The sequence below is a fragment of the Symphalangus syndactylus genome, chromosome 8 (assembly GCF_028878055.3).
Source record: "Symphalangus syndactylus isolate Jambi chromosome 8, NHGRI_mSymSyn1-v2.1_pri, whole genome shotgun sequence".
NCBI classification, from domain to species: domain Eukaryota; kingdom Metazoa; phylum Chordata; class Mammalia; order Primates; family Hylobatidae; genus Symphalangus; species Symphalangus syndactylus.
Genome location: NC_072430.2, coordinates 105,706,279 through 105,731,732, shown reverse-complemented (window position 1 = coordinate 105,731,732; position 25,454 = coordinate 105,706,279). Strand labels below are relative to the sequence as shown.

Here is a 25,454-nt window from a genome sequence, read left to right as displayed (position 1 = left end):
GGCTTTGTCATTGTGGATTTGCCTATTTTGGATATTTTATATAAATGGAATCATGTGGCTGGCTTCTTCCACTTAGCATGTTTTTAGGGTTCACTCACATTTATTCAGCATGTATCAGTACCAGAATCTTAAAGTATTTATTAAAATTTTCTGAGTTCAAATATAGAAAAATTAGGGCTGGGTGCAGTGGCTCATGCCTGTAATCTCAGTGCTTTGGGAGTTGAGGCAGGAGGATCACTTGAGGCCAGGAGTTCAAGGCTATAGTGAGCTATGATTGCACCACTGCACACCAGCCTGGGTGACAGAGCAGCAGAGCAAGACCCTGTCTCATGTGTGTGTGTGTGTGTGTGTGTGTGTGTGTGTGTGTGTGGTATTGTTGTTGTTGCTGTTATTATTCCAACATAAATAAACTCCTTTTTTGGGAAGGACTGCTATTTATTATGTCTCTTTTTTTTTTTAGTAAAATGTTTTATCATTTACAAAGTAATAGAAATTAGTAAGAAATGGAAACCCCATACCAATAACCACAGAAGTGTTTTAAATTTTACCAGTCTGTGGAGATCTGAAAGTCTAGGTGTTGGGAAATTGTGGTCTGTACTCACTAAACTCCACTCTTAGCATCTCACTTAACGACACCTTGCAGCCTGTCTTTGGATCCAATCTCTTGGCTGAACTGGTTTCTGGAAAGTTATCATTGATTTTATGGTCCCTTACACCTTTTTTAATAAACCAAATTTTCCCTTTGACTTTTGTATAATGTTTAATTCTGTTCACATTCTATCTCTGAAACTCTCCTCCCTAGGATTTGCTCAAAGTGCTTGTCTATTCTTCTGCCTCAGTAACCATTTTCAGTCTCCTTTATTTACTTTGTTCCTTTCTACTTCTTGAGGGTAACTCTCTTGTAAAACATTGAATATTTATGATGCCTGTGAAGAACAGACATGAGAATGAATTAACTATAAGTAGAAGCCACAAGTTGCCAAGCAGAGACTGTCTTGATACAAACCAAATAAGTAGAATTGAACAGTTTTACTGATGACAGTTCCTGATTTTTTTAAGTATGCACATATATTTAGTACATTATATTCCTTTGTATGTTCCACTGTTATTAAACCATTTATTTATAGACATTTAGTTCCAGTTGTGTGGTATGTGCTTTTTTTTTTCCCCCAAACCAATACTGTATGGGCATCCTTATCCCTACATCTTGGCACACTTCGTGAGTATATCCATTGTGTAAATTCCTGGTGGTAGAACTGTTAAGTTACAGCATGTGTGCATTTAAAAGTTTGGTAGACATTGCCAAATAGCCTTCCGAAAGCTTGTTCCAATTTGCACCTTTTTTTTTTTTTTTTTTTTCAGGCAGAGTCTTGCTCTGTCACCCAGGCTGGAGTGCAGTGGCGCAATCTTGGCTCACTGCAACCTCTGCCTCCCAGGCTCAAGCGATTCTTCTGCTTGAGCCTCCCAAGTAGCTGGGATTACAGGCACCTACCACCACACCCAGCTAATTTTTGTATTTGTAGTAGAGACAGGGTTTCACCATGTTGGCCAGGCTGGTCTGGAACCCCTGACCTCAAGTGATCGGCCCACCTCAGCCTCCCAAGGTGCTGAGATTACAGGCGTGAGTCACCATGCCCAGCCCCAATTTGCACTTTTATCAGCAGAGTATAAGAGTGCTTCTTTCTCCACACCATCTCCAGCAAAGAATATAATGAAACTTAATGTTTGCTATCTAGTGGGTGAACTTTTTTTTGTTTATATTTTTGTTTTAATTATGAGTGAAGTTGAGCATATGTTTTATCAGTGGTTCTCAACCCCAGGGATGATTTTTGCCCCCACCAGGAGACATCTGGCAATGTCTGGAGACATTTTGGATAAAACTGGAGAGGGTCTGGGGAAGCGATTCCACTGGCACTTAGTGGGTAAAAGATCCTGCAGTGCACATGATGGAGCAATAACTGGTCCAAAATGTTAATTTTCCAAGATTAAAAAACCCTGTTTTGTATTATTCCATTTCGTCGTCTTCATTGGTTTATTATCTGTAATTCTTGAGTTTTTTAATTGGTTGGTTTCAGGTTTATGGTATACTTCTGTAACTTATCACAGTCTATCTTCAAGCCATGTTACTATTTCATGTGTAATATAAAAGCCTTACAACAGTATACCCATTTCCCCGCTCCTGGCCTTCATGCTACTGCAAAACATTCTACTTCTACATGTTATAGACTCAACAATATGTTATTAGCGTATTGCTTTAAACAGTTATCTTTTTAAAAAATTAAGCACCTTTATTTAAATATAATTAACATGCATCAAATTACACATTTCAAGTGTACAATTTAACCACTTTTGATATGCATTTGTAAAACCATCACCACAGTCAAAATAATAAACATATTCATCATTCCAGAAACTCTTCTCCTGCCCCTTAGTAATTCCTCCCTTAACTCCAGGCAGCCACTGATCTGCTTTCTGTCACTATAGATAAGTGGACATTTTCCAGAATTTTATGTAAATGAAGTCATAAACTGTGTACTCTTTTTTTGTCTGACTTCTTTCTTCCAGCATAATTATGAGATTTATCCATGTTGTATGTATCATTAGAAAAACATTTTTCATGACGGACATTTTGATTAATTAGATTCCTGTTGTTAAAGAGCATGCTGAGTTCCAGTCACTTGATATGTTTTTGTTTTAGGTCATGACTGTCCAAAGTATGATAATCACATGAGAGTGCTCATTGCTACGGATGTCATTTGACTCATCAGAGAAAATCTGTCTAAAAGAAAATATCCATGTGACCAAATCCATTTCATTATTGAATGGCTTGATGGATTTTCTTTACTCTGATTCATACCAAAGCTGTCCTTCTCAACCAAAGCAAGAAAGGATCCTGCATGAGTCAATCCCAGAATGCAATTTTTGTTGGTGAAGAAAACTTCATGAATAGCAATCACAGAGACTCGGAGAGCATCACTGGTAAGTCCAGTTTAATAAATATTGAAGTGCTATCGCTTACTGGAGAAAATGCAAATGCCTCAGTCCAGCATATATGACCTATCATGATGAAACCCAAGCCTCCCTTTCTAGTCTGATGTCCTCAGGGAAAAACTGAATTAATCTCTCCATCCCCTGTGTCTCCTGACGCTTTAACAGAATCTGCCTTTCATGTTGTTTCTTGTCTATGTCGGACTCCCCTGCACCCTGTGAACCCCTGGTGAGTAGTAGCTGCATCATATCCATCTGATCTCCGCAGGGCAAGGACAGAGTTACCTGTGTTTGTAGACCCTGCAGGTACCTAACAACGATGCCTGGCACACAAGACTCTTGGGGCATACAGCATATAACAAACATACATACAGGCCCGTAACACCTTATCTGTAAGACTAAATCAAAAAACTCCGAGCACTCAAAGTTTTTTTCTACACTTTTATTCAAAAACTCATTTGACCAGAAAACCAGACTTTGGCTGTTTCTAGACTTAACTCATTTAGTTTGAATACTCATATTTGCTGAAGATGTATTTATATATTTAAATATGAGGTGCTGCTGCAAAACCAGTTGGGGATGTTATATAACATACAGTTAATGTACAGTGCCACTTTTCTAAAAATCTGAAAAATTCTGAATTCTGAAACCCATGAAAACCCAAAGGTTTTTTTTAACTTATCATCATTGGAGGTATGTTTATTAAGATACAATAAAATACACTCATTTTAAGTGTACAGTTTGAGTTTTGACAAAAATATGCATTCAGTGTAACCACCAGTACAAGCAAGTTTGAGAAGTTTTTATCATCCCACAGAAAGTTCCCTTGTACACAAATCTCCCCACCCCTCACCTCTGATTCCAAACAACCACTAATCTGCTTTCTGCCACTTTAAATTAAATTTGCTTGTTCTAGAATTTCATGTAAATTGAATCTGTGTCTTTTGTGTCTGCCTTCTTTTGTACAGCAAAATGTTTTTGAGATTTATCCACTTGTGAAAAGTATCAGAAGTTTATTCTTTGTATTGCTAAGCTGGAACTTACTCATCTCTGCTATTGTAGCAGAAAGGCAGCCATGGACAGGACATGAAAAAATGAATGTGACTGTGTTTCAATAAAACTTGATTTACAAAACCAGGCAGGGCAGCAAGCTGAAGTTGGCCTGTGGGCTGTCGTTTGCTGACCTCTGCTGTTCATCAACGCTTGGTAATGTCAGTGGTTTTGATTTTAGCCATTCTAGTAGGTGTGTACTGGTATCTCTGTGATTTTAATTTTATATCTTCCTGATGACTCATGATGTTGAGCACCTTTTCATGTGCTTATTGGCCATATCTAGATTTTATTTTGAGTTGTTTATTCAAATCATTTGCCCATTAAAAATGTATCTTACTATTGAAATGTAAGTGTTGAATTCTAAGTGTTCTTTACATGTTCTAGATGTAAGTCCTTTGTTAGATAAATGGACCGTATTTTCCCCCAGACTTTGGCTTGCCTTTTCATCTTCTTACTGGTGTCTTTTGAAGAGCGGTTTTAAATTTTGATGGAGTTTTATCAGTTTTTGCTACTATAATTCATATTTTTGTGTTGTTTCTAAGAAATCTTCACATAAAAAGTTTTATAGTTTTTACTTCTACTTTTAAGTCAGTAGTGTACTTTTTTGAGTGTGGAATTAGGTTAGGGTCCAAGTTTTTGTTTTTTGCTTTCCAATTGGATATTTCATTGTTTCTTTACCATTTGTTAAAAACGATCTCTTTACCCTTATTGAAATACCTTGATAATTTCATTGTCGTATATGTATGGTTCTATTTCTGAACTCTATCCTGTTCCTTTAATCCCTAAGTCTATCTTTACAGAAATACCACATTGTCTTATTTGCTGTAATTCTATAGTAAATCTTGAAATCAGATAATATAAATTCTCCAACTTTACTCTTTTTCAAAAATTATTTTGGCCATTTAAGATTTTTCACATTTGTATATAAATTGTATAATCTGCTTGTCAACACTTGAGCCTAGGAGTTCAAGACCAGTCTGGGCAACATAGTGAGACCCCATCTCTACAAAAAATAACAGCTGGGCGTGGTGGCATGCAGCTGTAGTCCCAGCTACTAGGGAAGCTGAGGCAGGAGGGTAACTTGAGCCCAGGAGATTAAGGCTGCAGTGAGCTATGATTATGCCATTGCACTCCAGCCTGAACAACAGAATGAGAGACCCTGTCCCTAATAATAATAACCAGCTTGTCATTTTCTCCCAAAAAAGAATGCTGGAATTTTTAAAGAAATTACATAGACTCTGTAAAGAATTGATAATTTAAGAATAGTGAGTCTCCTAATCCATAAACTTGATATATCTCTCCATTTACTTAGGTCCTCTTTAATTTCTCTTAACAGTATTTTATAGTTTTTATTGTATAAGTCTTGCACATATTTTGTTAAATTTAGTCTTAAGTATTTTTTAAATGGCACTATTTAATTTCATTCTTCTACTGTGTGTTACTACTATATAGAAATGAAATTGATTTTTTTAATGTTGACCATACATTCTACAACTTCGCTTAACCTGCTAGTTTTAGTAACTTTTTGGTAGATTTCTTAGAGTTTTCTACATACACTATAATGTCTGCAAATGGAGACAATTTTACATATTCCTTTTCAATCTGGATGCCTTTTATTTATTTTTCTTGCCTTACTGAATGAGACATGATCTCAGTATATTGTTGAATAAAAATGGTAAGAACAAACATCCTTGACGTATTTCCAATCTGAGGAGAAAAGTTACAGTATTTGACCATTAAGTCTCTTGAGAATACCCTATATTAAATTGAGAAGATATCCTTCTCTTCCAAGTTGGATGAGAAGTTTTTAGCATGAATTTTGTCAAATGCCTATTTTGCTTCTGTTGAAATGTTCATATGGTTTTTCTTCCTTTGTCTATTAGTGTGGTGAATTCTGTTGGTTTAGTTTTGAATTTTAAACCAGACTTGCATTCCTGGAAAAAACTACTTGGTTATGATATATTATCTTTTTTCTATATTTACTAGTATTTTGTTAGGGAGTGTGTGTGTATGTGTGTGTGTGTCTGTGTCCTTCCTAGTCCCGTTAGTAAGGGTTATTGGTTTGTACTTCTTTCTTTTTTTCTTTTTTTTTTTTTTTGCAATGTCTTGTTGCTTTATTTTGATATTGAGGTAATACTGACCTTGTAAAATGAGTTGTGAAGTATGCCTTCCTCTGTGTTTGGAAAAGGTTTGTGTGGAATTGGTATCATATTATTTTTCATGTTTTTACTTTTTAAACTCATCTGAATCTTTACATTTAAAGGGCATCTCCACAGATAACTTATAATGGGGTCTTTTCTAAAAAGAAAATCCAGTCTGATCATCTGTACCTTCTATTTGCAGTATTTGGACCATTTAATTTTAATGTAATTATCACTTTAGTTGAGTCTACTGTACTCCTATTTTCTATTTTTCTATTTGTTCCTTCTTCTGTTTTTTTCTCATTTTCTTTTTTTAAATTTATTTTATTTTATTTTAATTCTACTGTTGACATATTAGCTGTACTTCTTATTTTTCTCAGTGCTTGCTCTAGGTTGCAATACATACCTTTAACTTATCAAAGCCCATCTTCAAATAACATTATATTTAATAAAGTGACACTCTTAAAACAATATTCTTCCATTTCCTCCTACCATTCTACATATTATTATTACTATGCCTTTTACATCTACATATGTTATATACATAATACATTATGACTTTTGCTTTAAATTGCTAATTATGAATTGAATAAATTATGAAAATAAAAGGCTTATGTATTACCTACAGATTTAGCATTCTATTATTTCTTTTCTAGAATGAAGTTCCCATCCCATATCCTTTTTGCCTGAATAACTTTAACATTTCCTGGGATATGGGTTAGCTGGCAATGAATAGCCGTAGTTTTCTGCTTGTGTGAAAAATAAAATTACTTTTTTTTTTTTTTTTGAGAAAGGGTATCATTCTGTTCCCCAGGCTGGAGTACAGTGACACGATCATGGCTCACTGCAGCCTGAACCTCTTGGGCTCAAGTGATCCTCCCATCTCAGCCTCCAGTGTAGCTTGGACCACAGGCATGCGCAAACTCAGCTAATTTTTTCTTCTTCTTCTTCTTCTTCTTCTTTTTTTTTTTTTTTTTTAATGTAGAGTCAGGGTTTCACTATGTTGCCAAGCTGGTCTTTTTTTTTTTGAGACGGAGTCTCGCTCTGTCGCCCAGGCTGGAGTGCAGTGGCGCAATCTCGGCTCACCACAAGCTCCGCCTCCCAGGTTCATGCCATTCTCCTGCCTCAGCCTCTCTGAGTAGCTGGGACTACAGGCGCCCGCCACCACGCCCGGCTAATTTTTTGTATTTTTAGTAGAGACAGGGTTTCACTGTGGTCTCGATCTCCTGACCTCGTGATCTGCCCGCCTCGGCCTCCCAAAGTGCTGGGATTACAAGAGTGAGCCACCGCGCCCGGCGCCAAGCTGGTCTTGAACTCCTGGGCTCAAGCAGTCCTTTCACTTTGACCTCCCAAAGTGCTGGGATTACAGGAGTGAGCTACCATGCCTGGCCTATTTCACCTTTTTTGAAAGATGTTTTTCACTGGCACGTGATTCTAAATTGGCTTTTTGTCCATGTGTTTTAATAATGCTGTTCTATTGTCATCTATCTTGAAATGAATAGTTTGCATTCACTCTTTGTTCCCTTAAATGTAATGTTCTTTGTTTCCTATCTCTCTGCTTTTAGGATTTTCTTCTTTATCACTGGTTTTTAGCAATTTTGCTTTGATGTGGTTTTCTTTGTATTTATCCTGCATGGAGTTGAGATTCTTTAAACTATAGACTTAACTGTTTTAATTAAACTTGGAAGACTTCGGCCACTGTTTTTTCAAATATTTTTTCTGTGTCTGCCTCTTTTTTCTTCTGGGACTGCAGACTGCTTGATATGACACAGCCACTGATGTTCTGTTCAGTTTTCTCCCCCCAATCTTTTTTTCTCTGTGCTTCATTTTAGATAATTTCTATTGCTATACTTTCAAGTTTACTGTTCTTTTCTTCTGGAGAATATCTAATCTGTTTATCTTATCTAGTGAATCTTTCATTTTAGATACTGTACTCTAGTTCTATTTGGGTTTTTAAAATGCAGGCATATCTTCTGTTTCTATTACATTCATATTTTCCCTTTAAATCTTTGAGTATATTAAAAATAGCTGCGTTTAAATTGCTGCTTACTAATTCTGTTATTTCTGTCATTACAGGTCTGTTTCTGTTGACTCATTTCCCTCCTGGTTATGGATTACATTTTGTTTACTTTTGCATATCTAGTAATTTTGTATGGACTGGTGAATATTATGAATGTTACATTGTTAGGTGTTTAGGTTTTGTTGTTTTCCTTGGAAAAGTGTTAAAATTTATTTTGGCAAGACTTTAAGTTATTTGCTGATAAGGTTAACCCTTTGAGGCTTGTTTTTCATCTTTGTTATGTAGGTCTATAGATCATACTCTAGACCATGCTCTAGTATGCTTGATTCTAGCACTGATTTCATTCTCTTACTGGTAGGCTTGACTGGGAAAAAATGGAAGAGACATTTGGAGGATAAAATGGTAAAGAAGGAGTTGTCAAGCCTGGGCAAGAGTAGTAAATGGAACATTATCAGAATATGGAAGCAAGGTGGAAGAGCTAGTCTAAAGAATATTTAGCTTAATCTACTAAGCCTGGATTGTACAGTCATTTTTAATATTAAATTTTGGAAGTAGGGAATTATTCTAGTCTAGAAGAGATACTACGGACTAGTATCTCTTGTAATGAATGTCACTTTTGTTCTTCATTTCCACTGTACCGTTGAATACCTAATAGTCTGTTTTTAGCTCTGCATTTATTTATAGTCAGCTTTTCTTCCTGAGTATTAAAATGACAATCTCTATGTAATATATGTGTGGCAGGAAAAATTTTGATAATCACATGGAACTTGTAATAATAGAATTTGGATATATGTTCAGGTCTCCTATTTAAGAGGTCTGTAAGGATTGAGAGCTTATTTAGAACCATATTTAAGGTTTTAAATCTGCCCCATCTCTATCTCGTTGTGGTGATCAAGCCACTGCTTCTCCTTCTGGGTGAATAGGGATGTCTGATATTGCCAGCCTCCTTGTATTAAACTTATTAAAATGTCATTGTGAAGTCAAGGTCAAATAGTAGGAATTTACTCTCTTAAGGATTTGTTTTTCTAACCAGTACTTTGTTGTTCTTTGCCAGAGCTAGAGCATGTTTCATTATACTACCCACAAAGGAAATACCACATCTCTTTAAAAGTGAGAGGGTTGATATGACATCCTGTACTTTCTCTATTTTAAGCCCTAGTATTTTAAGCATGTTAACAGGAATAACTCTCCTTTTTTGTAAACAGCTAAGTTTGGGAGGTGTTAAATGATGGGCAGTACTGGGAACAGGAAGATAGTGGCAGATACATAAAAACACAAAAGCTGTTTGTTCAGAGATGAGGGAGGGGGTGTTGTAGGTGTGCAAGTGAGAGAGTAGTGAGGTAAATAGTATTCAGTGAGTACCTATGATCTGCCAGATACCCTGGGTGCCTTAATTGCTTATTTTAGTTACTTCTTACTACTGTTATGTGTGATAAATGATCTTTATTTTACAAATGAGAGAAATTAAGGCTCTGAAAGGATAAATCGTGTGTCTAACAATTAGTAGAGGAGTCAGATTCAGAAGCTACGTCTGATGCCAAAACCCGTGATCTTTCTAATATTAAGAATGAAAAATAGAACAATAAGTAGATTAGACACCTGGAGGAATTAGGAGATATGTAGGACTAATACTGTATGTTGGAGACATGATGTGTAGGAACTTGCTTTCTAGGACAGGTTGTCAGCCTTTGTCCTGTAAATGGCAGATAGCAACAAGAATGGGTACGGTGCTGGATAGGAAGTCGAGACCCAAGTCTGGTGGTTCTAGTGTCCTCGGCAAGTTACCCAGCTTTAAGTCTCAGTTTCCTTATCTAGGAGGCAGGATTGGATGGTTTCTGAAAGTATCTTCTACCTTTAATACTCTGTAATTATTTAGATATTATAGCAACCTTATTTTAGCAGTCTTGATTTGATCTCTAGGTGTAAAAACTCAATAGTAATACAGTAATAAAAATAGCTGACAATAGGTCTTTCAGTCTTTTTCCCCCTCCCTTAGTCTTCGTCCCCAGTCCTTCCCCTCCCTATCCTTTTCTCTCCTCCAGCTCAGGCGGTGTTTGTGCCCGCGGGGGCGGTGGAGGCGATGGAGTAAGCAGGAGGCAGCTGCCAGGTGCGAAGGCAGAGCAGTAACAGCCTGTGTTTAGGGGGGCGGGGAAAAGAGGCCCAGTTCTGCCCCTCCTGGAAGGAGAGGGAAAAGGTAACTATAACTACCCCATATTGCAGCCATGGAGTCCAGGCTTAATAAATTGAAGAGAGTACTGTTACAGAAGTAACAGCTGATGTCACTAGTGCTGTAATGGGAAATCCTGTCACTAGAAAATTTGATGTTGGTCGACACATTGCCAGTGGTGGCAATGGGCTAGCTTGGAAGATTTTTAATGGCACAAAAAAGTCAACAAAGCAGTGGCTGTTTTTGTCTTTGATAAAAAATGATTGACAAATATCAAAAATTTGAAAAGGATCAAATCATTGATTCTCTAAAATGAGGAGTCCAACACTTAACTCGACTTCAACACCCTCGACTTCTTACTGTCCAGCATCCTTTAGAAGAATTCAGGGATTGCTTGGCATTTTGTACAGAACCAGTTTTTTGCCAGTTTAGCCAGTGTTCTTGCTAACTGGGAAAATCTCCCTTTCCCTATATCTCCAGACATTAAGGATTATAAACTTTATGATGTAGAAACCAAATGTGGTTTGCTTCAGGTTTCTAAAGGATTGGTATTCTTGCATAGCAGTGTGAAAATGGTACATGGAAATATTACTTCTGAAAATACAATTTTGAATAAAAGTGGAGCCTGGAAAACAATGGGTTTTGATTTTTGTGTATCATCAACCAATCCTTCTGAACAAGAGCCTAAATTTCCTTGTAAAGGATGGGACTCAAATTTACCTTCATTGTGTCTTCCAAATCCTGAATATTTGGCTCCTGAATACACACTTTATGTGAGCTGTGAAACAGCCAGTGATATGTATTCTTTAGGAACTGTTATGTATGCTATATTTAATAAAAGGAAACGTATATTTGAAGTCAATAAGCAAGATATTTATAAGAGTTTCAGTAGGCAGTTGGATCAGTTGAGTTATTTAGGATCTAGTTCACTTACAAGTATACCTGAGGAAGTTCGTGAACATGTAAGGCTACTGTTAAATGTAACTCCGACTGTAAGACCAGATGCAGATCAAATGATAAGATTCCTTTCTTTGATGATGTTGGTGCAGTAACACTGCAATATTTTGATACCTTATTCCAAAGAGATAATCTTCAGAAATCACAGTTTTTCAACGGACTGCCAAAGGTTCTACTGCCCAAGCATGTCATTGTGCAGAGAATTTTGACTTGACTTCAGAATTTGTAAACCCTGACATAGTGCATTTTGTTTTGCCCAGTGTTCTACTGATCATTGAGGAATGCGCCAAAGAAGAATATGTCAAATTAATTCCACCTGAACTTGGCCCTGTGTTTAAGCAGCAGGAGCCAATCCAGATTTTGTTAATTTTCCTACAAAAAATGGATTTGCTACTAACCAAAACCCCTCCCGATGAGATAAAGAACAGTGTTCTACCCATGGTTTACAGAGCACTAGAAGCTCCTTCCATTCACTACCAGGAGCTCTGTCTTAACATCATTCCAACCTTTGCAAATCTTATAGACTACCCATCATGAAACATACTTTGATACCAAGAATTAAAAATGCCTGTCTACAAACGTCTTCCCTTGTTGTTCGTGTAAATTCATTCATGTGCTTAGGAAAGATTTTGGAATACTTGGATAAGTGGTTTGTACTTGATGATATCCTACCCTTCTTACAACAAATTCCATCCAAAGAATCTGCAGTCCTCATGGGTATTTTAGGCATTCACAAATGTACTTTTACTCGTAAGTTGGGAATCACCAAAGAGCAGCTGACTGGAAAAGTATTGCCTCATCTTATTCCCCTGAGTATTGAAAACAATCTTAATCAGTTCAATTCTTTCATTTCCATCATAAAAGAGATGCTGAATAGATTGGAGTCTGAACATAGAACAACTTCATATAATGCAAGAACAACAGAAATCTTTGGTCATAGGAAATCAAATGAACGTTTCTGAGGAGACAAAAGTTACAAATATTGGGAATCAGCAAATTGACAAGGTTTTTAACCACATTGGAGCAGACCTTCTGACTGACAGTGATTCTGAAAATAAAGAGGATGGGTTTCAGAATAAACATAAAAGAGCATCACTTACACTTGAAGGAAGACAAAAATTAGCAAAAGAACCAGAGCAGGCACAGAAGTTGAAAAGCCAGCAGCCTCTTAAACCCCAAGTGTACACACCTTGATGCTACTGTTAAACAGACTAAGGACTTGACAGACACATTGATGGATAATATGTCATCTTTGACTAGCCTTTCTGTTAGTACCCCTAAACCTTCTGCTTCAAGTACATTCACTTCTGTTCCTTCCATGGGCATTGGCATGATGTTTTCTACACCAGTTGATAATACAAAGAGAAATTTGACAAATGGCCTAAATGCCAATATGGGCTTTCAGACTTCAGGATTCAACATGCCTGTTACTACAAACCAGAACTTCTACAGTAGTCCAGACACAGTTGGAGTGACCAAAATGACTCTGGAACACCTCCCACTTTGCCAAACTTCAGTGCTTTGAATGTTCCTCCTGCTAGTGTGAAACCGACCCAACAAAGACCCACAGATATGTCTGCCCTTAATAATCTCCTTGGCCCTCAGAAACCCAAAGTTAGCATGAACCAATTATCACAACAGAAACCAAATCAGTGGCTTAATCAGTTTGTACCTCCTCAAGGTTCTCCAGCTATGGGCAGTTCAGTAATGGGAACACAGATGAACATGATAGGACAATCTGCCTTTGGTACGCAGGGTAATCCTTTCTTCAACCCACAGAACTTTGCATAGCCACCAACTGCTATGACCAGTAGCAGTTCAGCTAGCAATGATTTAAAAGATCTTTTTGGGTGAGGTGTCTATTTTGAAGGATTATTTCAGTTTCAATCATGGGTAAGCTGATTTACATCTTTATATAGTTGGCTTGGAGGAACTACTTCTATGGGACAGTGAATGGTTCTGTGACAGAAAACATCTGTGTCCATGCCAGCATAGTAGTTGTATGGACTTCTAACCAGTTGAGTTTTTTAAAAGCATTGAGGATTTTTTTCCTCTTACCAACTCCTCTTCAGGTTTTTGTTTTTTTTTTTTTGAGACGGAGTCTCGCTCTGTCGCCCAGGCTGAAGTGCAATGGCGCGATCTCAGCTCACTGCAATCTTCGCCTTCCGGGTTCACACCATTCTCCTGCCTCAGCCTCCCTAGTAACTAGGACTACAGGCACCCGCCACCACGCCTGGCTAATTTTTTTTTTTTTTTTTTTTTTTTTTTTCATAGAGACAGGGTTTCACCGTGTTAGCCAGGATGGTCTCTATTTCCTGACCTTGTGATCCACCCACTTCGACCTCCCAAAGTGCTGGGATTACAGTCGTGAGCCACCGCACCTGGCCCCTCTTCAGGTTTTTAAAGACCCAACCCTTCCCAATCTCAAAGAGAAAAAGGACAACTGAGTTATCTTGAATAGCTGAATTTTTTAATCAAATGTTTATTTTGGCTTGTGAATCTTGGTGTTATTTAAAAAATTGAGTTGATGGTCATTGCAAGCTCATCTATTAAGTACTACATGGTACACAGTCCACCTTCACAAGTCATTAGTGTTAATTTTAATATGTAAAAAATCTTGATGCTGTATTGATTTGCTTGCATTTAAGATGACAGTGAGAAAATGATAAGCATAAAGAGATCAGGTTATTTGCTTTTTCCAAACTTACTTTTCAGGTGAACTAATGTTTAGTACAAAGAGACTGAGCAAATACTACAAAATTTAACTTAACCTACATTTCATTGGCTAACCATCTTAAATGCAAGCTAGTCATTGTAAATTATATTTTAGCATGGTCTGCCTCAAATGGTAATGTATTTTTCTGCATTCACTTGGATATATTTAGAGTCACTTTGGTATATGCTGATTTGTTTGGATATTTGACAAAGCACTCTGATGTGACTTCCCTGACTACTGACTTCATATTTCATTTCAAATTCAAACTTCTGAGGTTGCACCATATATGAATTGCGTTTTCAAAAGGAGATTTGTAAGAATTAAACTATATTTAATGAGTAAACTTTTGAGATTTCTGCTGTATTTTTTCAAATGTAATAAACTTTACTTCTCTCTCTTAAAAAAAAAAAAAAAAGCTGACATTGATAGAGCGCCTCCACAGTGTGCAAGGCATTGTACTAAATACAAGTATTTTTCGTGCATTTGTCTCATTTAATTCATATAACCTAGGAGGTAAGTACCTTCTCCATTTTACAGATGAGGAAACCGAGGGTTAGAATTTAGGTAACTTACCCAGTGTCACATTGTGGTATATGCAGAGTTAGGACTCAGACCAGGACTATCACTATACCATAGTAAATTTATGTTATGTGAAAGATAGGGAAGATTTTTTTAGAGGAAACTTTTTTTTCCCCTCCCCTTTCCAATTTTCTTTACCTCACATGTTTTGGGATTTAGATGTACCGCTTCTTTAAAATAAAAATGATAAAGTACTTATTTCAGTGCCAGTGCTCAGTAAAATTTAATGCAATTTTTAAAAAAAATTTAGTGACTATGAGAATATACTAAAATGTAATTTTTCCAGATTTTGACGAATCCTCCACAGAATTCAAATTTTGTTATTACAGAGCATATCATTTTACCCCTTTGGAACTATTTTCTGCTGGTTGCTTTGTATTCTTTTTCCCCCAAGCATATAAGTTGAGATCAGACCTCTTTCACTTTATTTTTAAAAAGTATATATATCCAATTATTTTGTGTCAATTAAAAATACCTTTTAAAATTAAGCAGGCTGCTACTGCTTCAGAGACACAGACCTCTTAACAGTACTAAATAGATTGATAGGGAGAAGATATGAAATTTCTACAAATTAATTCTAAACTTTAAAAGTATAGTTATAAAGACAGGAACAACAGACGAGCGTATGTGAGGGATGAGCATGGGAAGAGGGAGAGGATCAGAAAAAATAACTATTGGGTTACTAGGCCTAGTACCTGGGTGATGAAATAATCTGTACATCAAACCCCTGTAACACAAGTTTACTTACATAACAAACCTGCACATGGACCCCTGAACCTAAAATAAAAACTTTTAAAAATTAAAAAATTAAAAATTTAAAAAAGCATAGTTATAGTCACTAAGCAATATATTTAGATAGTATGTAATTCAGATTTGTGGTATCTGCATGTTCTCACTCATGTGGAAGCTGACAAAGTTGATCTCCTAGAAGTAGAGAGTAGAATAGTGGTTACTAGAAGCTAGGAAGGGTAGCGGGAAGGAGGGATCAGGAGATGTTAGTTAACAGATACAAAATTACAGCTGGATAGGCGGAATAAGTTCTGGTGTTCTTTAGCACCATGGGGTGGCTATAGTTGGCAATGATTTGTTGTATATTTTCAAATAGATAAATGGTAGGATTTTGAATGTCCTCAGTGGAAAGAAATGATAAATGCTTGAGGTAAGGAATGTGCTAATTACCCTGATTTGATCATTATACATTGTATACAGGTGTCAAAATATCACATGTACCCCATAAATATATCCAGTTATTCTGTGTCAATGAAAAATAGTTTTTAAAAATTACTGTCAAAAAAATGTATGCCATCATTTTTACTTTAGAAGTTCTCTTACTAAAAGAAAAAAAACCTGGAGAAAAAAAAAACTATACTACTAGGATGTACTAATAAAAATCAGTGGAGAAATGATCTTGTCTAATATTTCTTTGGTTGTCCCACTTTGGAAAAACTAATTTTCATCAGTTTTCTCTGAGCCTAGTAAAAGTTGAAATATATTTTGGATTCATTTACATAGACTCTCCTCTTTAGATGTCTGCTCCAATGAGGATCTCCCTGAAGTTGAGCTGGTGGGTCTGCTGGAAGAACAACTACCACAATATAGGCTAAAAGTAGACACTCTCTTTCTATATGAAAATCAAGACTGGACTCAGTCTCCACACCAGCGGCAACATGCATCTGATGCCCTCTCTCCAGTCCTTGCTGAAGAGACTTTCCGTTATATGAGTGAGTATTTTCTTACTCTTTTAGTTTGTGCATTGAAGTAATGATCATGGGTATCTTGGTATTGATTTTTAAAGCATTGATGTTTAGCAGCCATTGTTCAGGGTATACCTACTTTAATTTGAACTGATTTCACAGGAAGAGATAATTCTGTGTTATGTCTGAATGCAGAAAGTTTGTCATCCTTATGACTCTCGGTGTCCAGTGTTGCAAACATACTTAGACATTTTCATTACTTGATATTTTCCTCAGACTGAGTAGAAAAGAGAACTTTCTAAAAAGTGAAGTGATTTAAAATTTTAATATTCCTTTATAACTGTCAACATTTATTATCCCAGTAGTTTGTTATCCTAAGCTATCAGCGTTTGACTTTTATCTTTATTAATATCTTTAGTAAACACAGTCACAAGAATTATATCAGCATAACTAAGCATAGTTCTTACGTACATAAGTAGTTTTAATAATGCTAGGAGAAATAAATATATACTATATAGTAATCTTCATTATTTAAGGATTCCTAAGTGAGAGACTGAGCCAGATTTGTTCTGAAAATAGGTCTGTTTTACACCAAGCTGTTAGAAAAGACAAAGGAATTTTTAAACTTTGAAGTGTGGAGACTTTTTTGCATTTGATTTCATCCCAAAAATCTGCATTAAGGCTGAAATTACTTTTCTAAAAATTCATTTGGTAAAAAGTGTTGTGTGCACAGTAGCTGTTAGAATTTATAATAAAAGCGTATGAGTTCAATATTGATATGTTTGTGAAATTCCTTTAATTAGAATTAAGTAGGTGATTGCATCAGATCCTGGACATTTTCCCAGTGAGTGCTTTAGTGTTTTAATGCCAGGTTGTCGTTGGAGCATGACTATTGTGCAATACTCATTTTCATAGTAATCATTAACTTGTTTTCAGCACTAGTTTCCTAGAATTTTTTTCTAGTCGTTTCTTAGAACTTACTACTGCTCAAAAAAAATTATAAACATTGTTTCAGCTGAAACTGAAATATCAAGAAGTCCAGTGAGTGTTGTGGTGTTTTAATGCCAGATTTTTACTGGAGAATGTCTACTGTGAAATACTCATTTTCATGGTAATCATTAACTTGCTTTTAGCACTAGTTTCCTACAATTTATTTCTAGTAGTTTCTGAGAACTTAACTGCTCAAAAAAAGTATAAACATCATTTCAGAAACTGAAATATCAAGAAGTTCAAATACTATTGTGTTTTTGTCCTTAATATTTCTTTTAAATAGCTAAATTAGATTAAATTAAGGTTCCAAAGGCTTTCTTGACATTTTAGTTTGAGAATTTACTTGCTTGAGATTTTTCTGGAAAATCATTTTTAGAAGGAACAGTATTTCTTATTTCTAGTTCCCTTTGTTCTTTGAGTGTTTAAATTTCTGAGAACTTTCTTTTCTTTTCTTTTTTTTTTGAGACAGAGTCTCGCTTTGTCCCCCAGGCTGGAGTACAGTGGCACGATCTCGCCTCACTGCAACCTCTGCCCCCCCGGGTTCAAGCAGTTCTCCTGCCTCTGCCTCCTGAGTAGCTGGGATTACAGGCGGGCACCACCATGCCGGCTAATTTTTGTATTTTTAGTAGAGACGGGGTTTCACCATGTTGGTTGGGCTAGTCTCGAACCCCTGACCTTGTGATCCACTCGCCTCAGCCTCCCAGAGTGCTGGGATTACAGGCGTGAGCCACTGCGTCCGGCCTAAATTGCTGAGAACTTTCAAACTGAAATTTCATCTGGATAAATTTAGTTTGTCATTATTTTGACAAAACGTCACAGAAAGTGCCCTTTAGTTTATTTGTTCTTTGTCCTCTCAGCTACTGAGTGGCAAAACTATAGCTAGAAAGTGGTCTTAGATCATGATTTAATGGAGTTAACTTTTAGGATGAATTATAAGTAAAAAGCCTAGAAAATAAAAGGTAAATTCTAATATACTTTTCAAGACTTTTTACAAAACAATAGTGTCCAAGGGAGCAATTTAAAACGAGATTAATAGGATGATATTGATCCGTACTTCAGGGTTCTGGAAAACTATCCTATTTCTTTAGTGTAATGGTACTATTTTCACTTCAACAGTTTGAAATTTGAACTATATATGATATACCTAAGATCATAAAGCAAATAAGCTAGGATTATACTGATAATTTACCTCTGCACTGTACTTTAAATTCCACTGTTCTTTTAAAGGTGTTAATTCTTTGGGTTAATAGTTAAATCACATATAAACTTCATTATGAATTTGCATCTTATGAATGTAAAAGCCAAATGATTTGTTTTATTTAGGAAATTGACCAAGGTTTAAAAAGGAAGATACAAAACATTCTCTCACCCTTTCCCACAGTTTTCTATCCCTCTGAGATTTCAAGATTTGTGGTTTTGAATAATTACTGCGTACCCTGGCAGATTGTCCTAGAGCTCAGCTCCCTGGGTTACTTTGGGCATATGTCTACCTCTCACATGCCAGTGGATATTTGTGCTTATTAAAATGAATTTTAACACCTAGTAAAAAGGTGGCACAGGCAAAGGCACTTTCTTTCTTGTATAACACAAAGAAATTGAAAGAGCTATGAGAAGATAGTGATTTGGAAGGAGTCGTTGCCAGCATTTGAGCTTCGGAGCCTATCTCACAAGAAATGGGGGAGAGTGGGTAGTTCTCTGAAGTCACCCAATCCAGAAAGAGATTGTTTACTTTTAAGATAGAACACTGGGAGAGCAATGAGTGGGCAAAAAAAGCAATCAATCAATCAATCCCAGTCCCTCACACACATGTAAAGTTTAAGATGGTCAAAAAGTGTTTTACATGCAGAACAGGCCACCCCAGAGTTTTGTTGGTTTTATTAAGACCGAGTCCCAGAGTGAGCTGTGGGGGAGCCATGCAATCAGAACACGTTACAGACTGTACCATTTGTTCATTTAAAGGCTAACGTTAGAAACCTGATTCTTTCAAGGGGTTTTATTTGGTAATAGAGGATCACCTTTACTTCCTAAGGCGTAAGAGGGGGAAAATGATTGATTATGTAAGTTTTATTTTAGGCAGTGGTTCTCAAAATGTGAACCCCTGCAATCAATGTCACTTGAGAAATTGTTAGAAATTCACATTCTTGGGCCCCCTACTCCACCTACAAAATTAGAAACTCTAGGGGTGAGACAGTCATAGCTGTCTGTGTTTTAAAGAGTCTTCCTGATGATACTGATGCACACGCAAGTTTGAGAACCACTGATACAAAGCATTGCCAACCAAAGCAAATGGCCATTTCACAGTGGCATTAATTGGAGAATTAAGGAATTGGGGAGAGTGTATAATTTTGCAGATAAATATAGTCATAGAAATTATTACTTCTAAATGGTAGGTATACTTTTCCTCAGGCTCTGCCCTCAAAAATTATTAACCTGTACTGGCAGAAAAGGACATATGACTGATGAAGTTCAGGAAGCATTAACCATAAACCCAGTCATAGAGGTTAGCAGATTTATTTTTCCCCTAGATAAGCTCTCTCCTTCGGTTCCACAAGAGAATTAAACTATATACCCTAAGACACTTAGCGTTTATACAGTGGATTACCTTATCACCCATGCATCATGTACTAGCTTTGTACAGTCCTTGGGAGAATTGAGAAAATTGTCATTCAAATGGTCTGTAGGGCCTGATTCTCCCCCTGGAATCCTGTTGAGAAAGACTGCCCTAGATGGTGTGTATCATCAGTTTCTCTCAGTCATTTTGAAGGCAGAAATGTTTGCTGTATCATAGCAGCAAGGGCTGTGGTCACTGCTTTAGGGTTAAAACCTCAAGACCTGCCTGTAGGTGTCAGGAGCTATTGTAGCTTTTACTATGCCATGTGGGCACTGTTTGTGTTTCATTTCTATTTTGTTGTTGTTTTTGTTGGTTTTGGTGTGAGAAAGTTGGAGAGTGCTGCAAGATTAGAATTCTTTTTGAAGTTCAGTAGTTGCAGTAAAAACTTTAGATCTTGAGAAGGGACATAGGAAAGAACTATCAAGCACCATCTCATGTAAATGACAGATATTAGAATGGATTATCATTGGTATTTCCCATCCTGAAAATAATGTGAGATTGAGCTAGTTAATGTGAAATTATGCAGGGATAGAACATAAAGTAAGGATTAGTGAAGTGCTTATGTATGTTAAACTCCCACCCCATATTTTCAGGAGCAGTAGATTTGCCTTCCAAACATTACACCAAAAATGTTGAACATTAATTAACAACCTCTGGAAACCAAGTTGCAAAATTGTTCTGTAAAAATATCTGTCATCTCCCTGATGTATAAATACTTTTTTAGAGAGTTAGGAAAGTCCATGTCTGGAAATAAGCAAGGATCATTGCTAATTTCTGTATCATTTAACATATTTTCAACAACTGAAAACTGACGGGAAAATAGGTTTTGATAGGATTGACTTTAACAAAGAACCTGCTTGGCTATCTCTACGTTCTTGGTTACAGAATTATGGTGAAGAACCAGTCTGTGGTTTTTGAAGCATTTAATTACAGTGTCTAAATGCCAAGACATTAAACACTTAAGAGTTTTGCCCTGAGTACTTTGGAATCATTCCAAGCACCATGTCTTTATCAGGAGTATTATGTTAAGGAAGAGAAGACAGACAGAACTGATTCCACTGCAGAGAGAAAAATCCATTGTGTTCCTTTCTGTTTTGTGCCTGACATCTTTCTGTGCAATTGAAGAGGCCCAGCCTTTGTGGATTGGTAGTATCTAGGTTGCGCATTCGACATAAGAATTTGAAAATTCTGATTGCACTATCTAATTTCTTTGCCATAACAAATACTTGGGCATTTTAAAGTTCATTTTTGCTTTTTGAAACTTTTTAACAAGCGTTCTTGGGTTTTTGTGGGTTTTTTTTTTTTTTTTTCTGTTTGGAAAATAACATTTGTTCTTTATGGAAAATTGGCACAACACTGAAAAGAAAACAGATCAGCCATAATCCTTACCCAGAGATAACCACTATTAACATTTTAACATATATCCTTCCAGGCTCTGTTGAATATAGATATTTATAGATATGCTCACACTTTAAAAAGCAAAATTGGGATCTATGCTGTTTTATTATATAACATGCATTCACAGATGTATATGCTGGTATTTCATTAGACAAGGGCTTTTATGTTCTTAGTGGGGCTGCGGTAGAAACAGCAGCACAGTGGAAAGAGCTCATTACTGAACTCTTACATCATCTGAGTTTTTTCTAATGACCTTGTGAGATGAGCGTTATTATCATCTCCATACTAAAATCCCAGCTTTGCCACTAATAGCTTTCTTCATGGTCTTGAACATGCCACATAATTTCTCTCAGAGAAGATTCCTCATACAAGAAAGTGAGATCATTAAACTAGATAACTTCTTAAGGTTCAGCTTTAAATTTTTATGCTGTGACAGATGGTAAGCATTTATAGGAAATATATTTTCATTTCTCCTCACTAAAACATATTTTATTCTAAACATTTCTTTACTGTATTACTGTGTCCTTCATTTTTTTCTTCCCCTTTCATCATATATGACTTGTGGTTCACAGTTGTTTTTTATATCCTTAACTTACTGGTCTTACTCCAAGTTAAATCTGCCACTTCATCTTTAACTCTGGTCAGTCATGTCATGTGTTTGTTAAACTAGTTGTATAAAAACTGATTTTAACTGAGCCTATAGGATGCCTGATTTTTGCTTTGGGTGTTAACCCCAGATCGGTGGTTTTAATTCCTGGCTCCACGTCATTTTCAACACCTGGGAATCTTCTACATACTACCAGCGCCATAGGGCTCCCTGAAATTAATTAAATCAGAATCTGAACTTAAGAGCCATTGCTCTATATTACATTTGGGTTTACAACCATTGTCTGGTTTTCTGTAATTAGTTTAGAGCATGGATATATTGATTTTATATTTTTCCCTTAATTTTATTATTGAGACCAGAAGTAAAGGAGACCATTCACTGTAAGTATTTGCCTTAATTGTTTAATCCTTTGTTCCCGCTATGCTACCAAATTATACTGTGTCTATTCCTTAGGCCCAAAAGTCTGTTTCCCTTATCACTGTGGTTAAATCATTGTTAGTTTCTCTATTTGTAAATATAAATTCTTTTGGAGTGCACATGTTTATTTCTAGGTTTTAAGAAAAGTTTTTATATTTTCAGTTTAAATCTTTTTTAGTTATCTCCTCATACCATCAAGCCAGCACTTTGTTTTACTTTTAACTAGGAACAAGGCTATTATTAATAATTAAGCTATAGGTAATTCCCAGATTCATTTTAGTCAGTGGTGCTAGGGAGAAAATAAAAAGCTCAGATAAAAGTAAAACATATCTAATGATATCCCTTCATACTCAGTCGTGGGCACCCTAAAGTGTTAAGATGGGACTATGGAACTACTAATTACTGCCAATTCAGAGAATTAAAGTCAGAATCATTTCATACCTACCAGTTCTGTTTAAGGAGTAGTAACTATCAACAGTTATATGATACATAGCAGTTACCGAATACTTTATTGCTCAGTAGATTATCATGTTTGATCCTCTTAATAACCTCATGAGATGTTATCGCCTCCATATTTATTGTCTGAATCTCAGAAGGGTTAAGTGACTTGTTCCAGCTCAGTAAAATTTATGAATTCAGCTTTTCTACTCCAAAGCCCCTGTCCTTTTCACACTTCAAGGCAAACTAGTTATAATAAAAGAGTCTAAGTCAAACACAAAATTATGTTCTGCAGTAACATATCATGTTCAAAGTCAAAAGAGCCCTCTTTTGTTATGCATTATTAACTTTAAGATACTATTTAGTGTGACTGGAATCATTGGAGTCATATATGCCCTTCTCTTTTGAACTAAATTATCCAGGTGCATTGACAATTCCTGAACTTGTGAAGTGCAGAAATACAGGGCTTGAATTATACAACTAATAATGTAGCATACAATTTATTTTATAGCTGAGACCTAGATGGGAGAAAGGTTTTTATACAGGTAAAGGGTTTTTAATTAAGCTTAAAGGAATTACGGTTCATAACAGAACCAGAAAAAGTCCTTCAAACCCTGTTCCTTGTTTACATTAGCTCACATGGTAGATGATCATAGATGGTTATGATAATCACAGCAGAATTCCAATAGATGATCATAGATGGTTATGATAATCACAGCAGAATTCCAATAGATGATCATAGATGGTTATGATAATCACAGCAGAATTCCAATAGATGATCATAGATGGTTATGATAATCACAGCAGAATTCCAATAGATGATCATAGATGGTTATGATAATCACAGCAGAATTCCAATAGATGATCATAGATGTTTATGATAATCACAGCAGAATTCCAATTAAATTCCTTTGTAACAGCATAACCCCTCACTAATAACCCTTAGTAACTTTAATTTAGATTAGACGGTAAAGCAGTCAGTAACTTAATCCATTCTCCCAGCCAAGATTCTCATAAGTGAGTGGCCCAAACTTCCTGTCTTACCAGGGGAGGAGGAGATAGTCAAGATGTGACTGCCTTGTGATCATTTGATACTTTCTTAATTATTGTATGATATACACTTTATTTGTAATGATTGGACTATTTCTTGAGTGTCTAATACATAAAACATTTCTTTTTTTTCACATGTATTTTTATTCTCCTGAATGACTTTTTGTAAAAGGCTGGGGTTTTTGTTGTTGTTATCTCTCAATTCTTATTGATATTTGAACTTTAACATTATTGCTAAAGCCTATAAATAGTTGTTTTTAACTATATTAGTTCTAGGCACAGACAGGGTGGAGCAGATGACCAAAACTTACAATGACATCGACATGGTTACACATCTCCTGGCAGAGGTAGGAATATCTTTTCTTTCTCCAGTACAAAAAGGTAAAACTTGAGGATCATTTGGAATCTATCAAATTTGCACATCAAATGGAAAATGTTGTATGTGCTCTGGGTTAATTTGTATAAGGTTGTTGGAACAACTGACATTTCAAAGTAGAATGTTTCCTGAAGTTTATTATTGTAATGCTATAGAGGATTTATAGTTAATTATTTATTTAATGGTGTTGGCTTGCCTCCCCTTCCTAGAAAAGCATTAATCTTTAAAAAAAAAATCATTTTAAAATAATGCCTGCTATTACTTACCCTACAGCAGAGCTGCCCATTGAGAAAGCAGTATCATTATTATTGCAAATCAATACCTGCAGTTTGGAGCATGTCCCCTTTTTTACTTTTAGTTTGGGCTATGATTTGAGCTTACTTTGTCTATGGCATTTTTAATATGTATAGTGTATCTCCTCTAGTTGGCAATCAGTAGAGGTCTCCCTTTGTACCTGTTTCAGTTGATCTTATGGAAGACAGTCTTTCTTTAACATACCCTTCTCTCCTCTCCCCCCAGCTCCTCAGAATGATTTCTATGTCTGCCACTTAGCGATTATTTAAAATGAGCCTTAAAAATGTGGAGATAGTCCCTCCATTTTCATATGCCTGTGGAGAGAAAGAATAGAAGCTTAATTTTATTTATATAATAATTACTATAAGCAGATCATATACAAGGCAGTGAGATGTATATTGACAGTTTTCTATCCTACAGAATACAGTCTTCACCACTACCACACAGATGGAATTCCTATGCCCTTGCCAAATATCACTATCTGCCCAGAAATAATAACTCTGGGTGGAAGCCTATTGCTTGACTTTTCTACAGACTTCCCTGCATCATTACCACCAGCTTCTTGAGACTTCTTTCTTCTCTATACTCTAGGCAGAATCCTGTGGCCTCAGAATTTCCAGTCTTTTATCTCCTGTTTTATTTCGTATCATCATTCTTGAACCAGTTGACAATAGAGCTCTTGGCTGCACTTACCTCTAAGCTGCTGAATGCACATAAGCTTTGCCCTAAATGGAACTCTTTTTTTACATACCTACCTGATCCATATCTTAAATACCTAATTCTGTATCATTACCGTACTTGATACACAATTGCATTCAACAAATATTTGTTGAGCTTTTACTGTACAGACCCTATCCTCATTTTTAAAGACTATGTTGATTTTCCAATTCCCCAAAATTGCAAGTTTAAAGTTTGGGTTGCTAGACTCTTAATTTACTAGGATGATCAATAAATCTCA

At 36.1% G+C, this 25,454-nt stretch overlaps 1 protein-coding gene and 1 pseudogene across 4 annotated transcripts in view; both read left to right on the top strand.

Moving 5' to 3' along the window:
- The window catches only part of TRAK2 (trafficking kinesin protein 2), a 77,321-nt gene that overhangs the window by 29,048 nt on the left and 22,819 nt on the right, over positions 1-25,454 (top strand). For all 4 annotated transcript variants that reach the window (XM_063644895.1, XM_055290209.2, XM_063644893.1 and 1 more), the window contains 3 exons: positions 2,699-2,979; positions 16,148-16,342; positions 24,097-24,173. In XM_063644895.1, the coding sequence (XP_063500965.1) occupies positions 2,898-2,979; positions 16,148-16,342; positions 24,097-24,173 (354 nt within the window). In that variant the 5' untranslated portion in view covers positions 2,699-2,897. The remainder of the gene's footprint in view (positions 1-2,698; positions 2,980-16,147; positions 16,343-24,096; positions 24,174-25,454) is intronic.
- On the top strand, positions 5,543-14,385 carry LOC129488272 (SCY1-like protein 2; annotated as a pseudogene).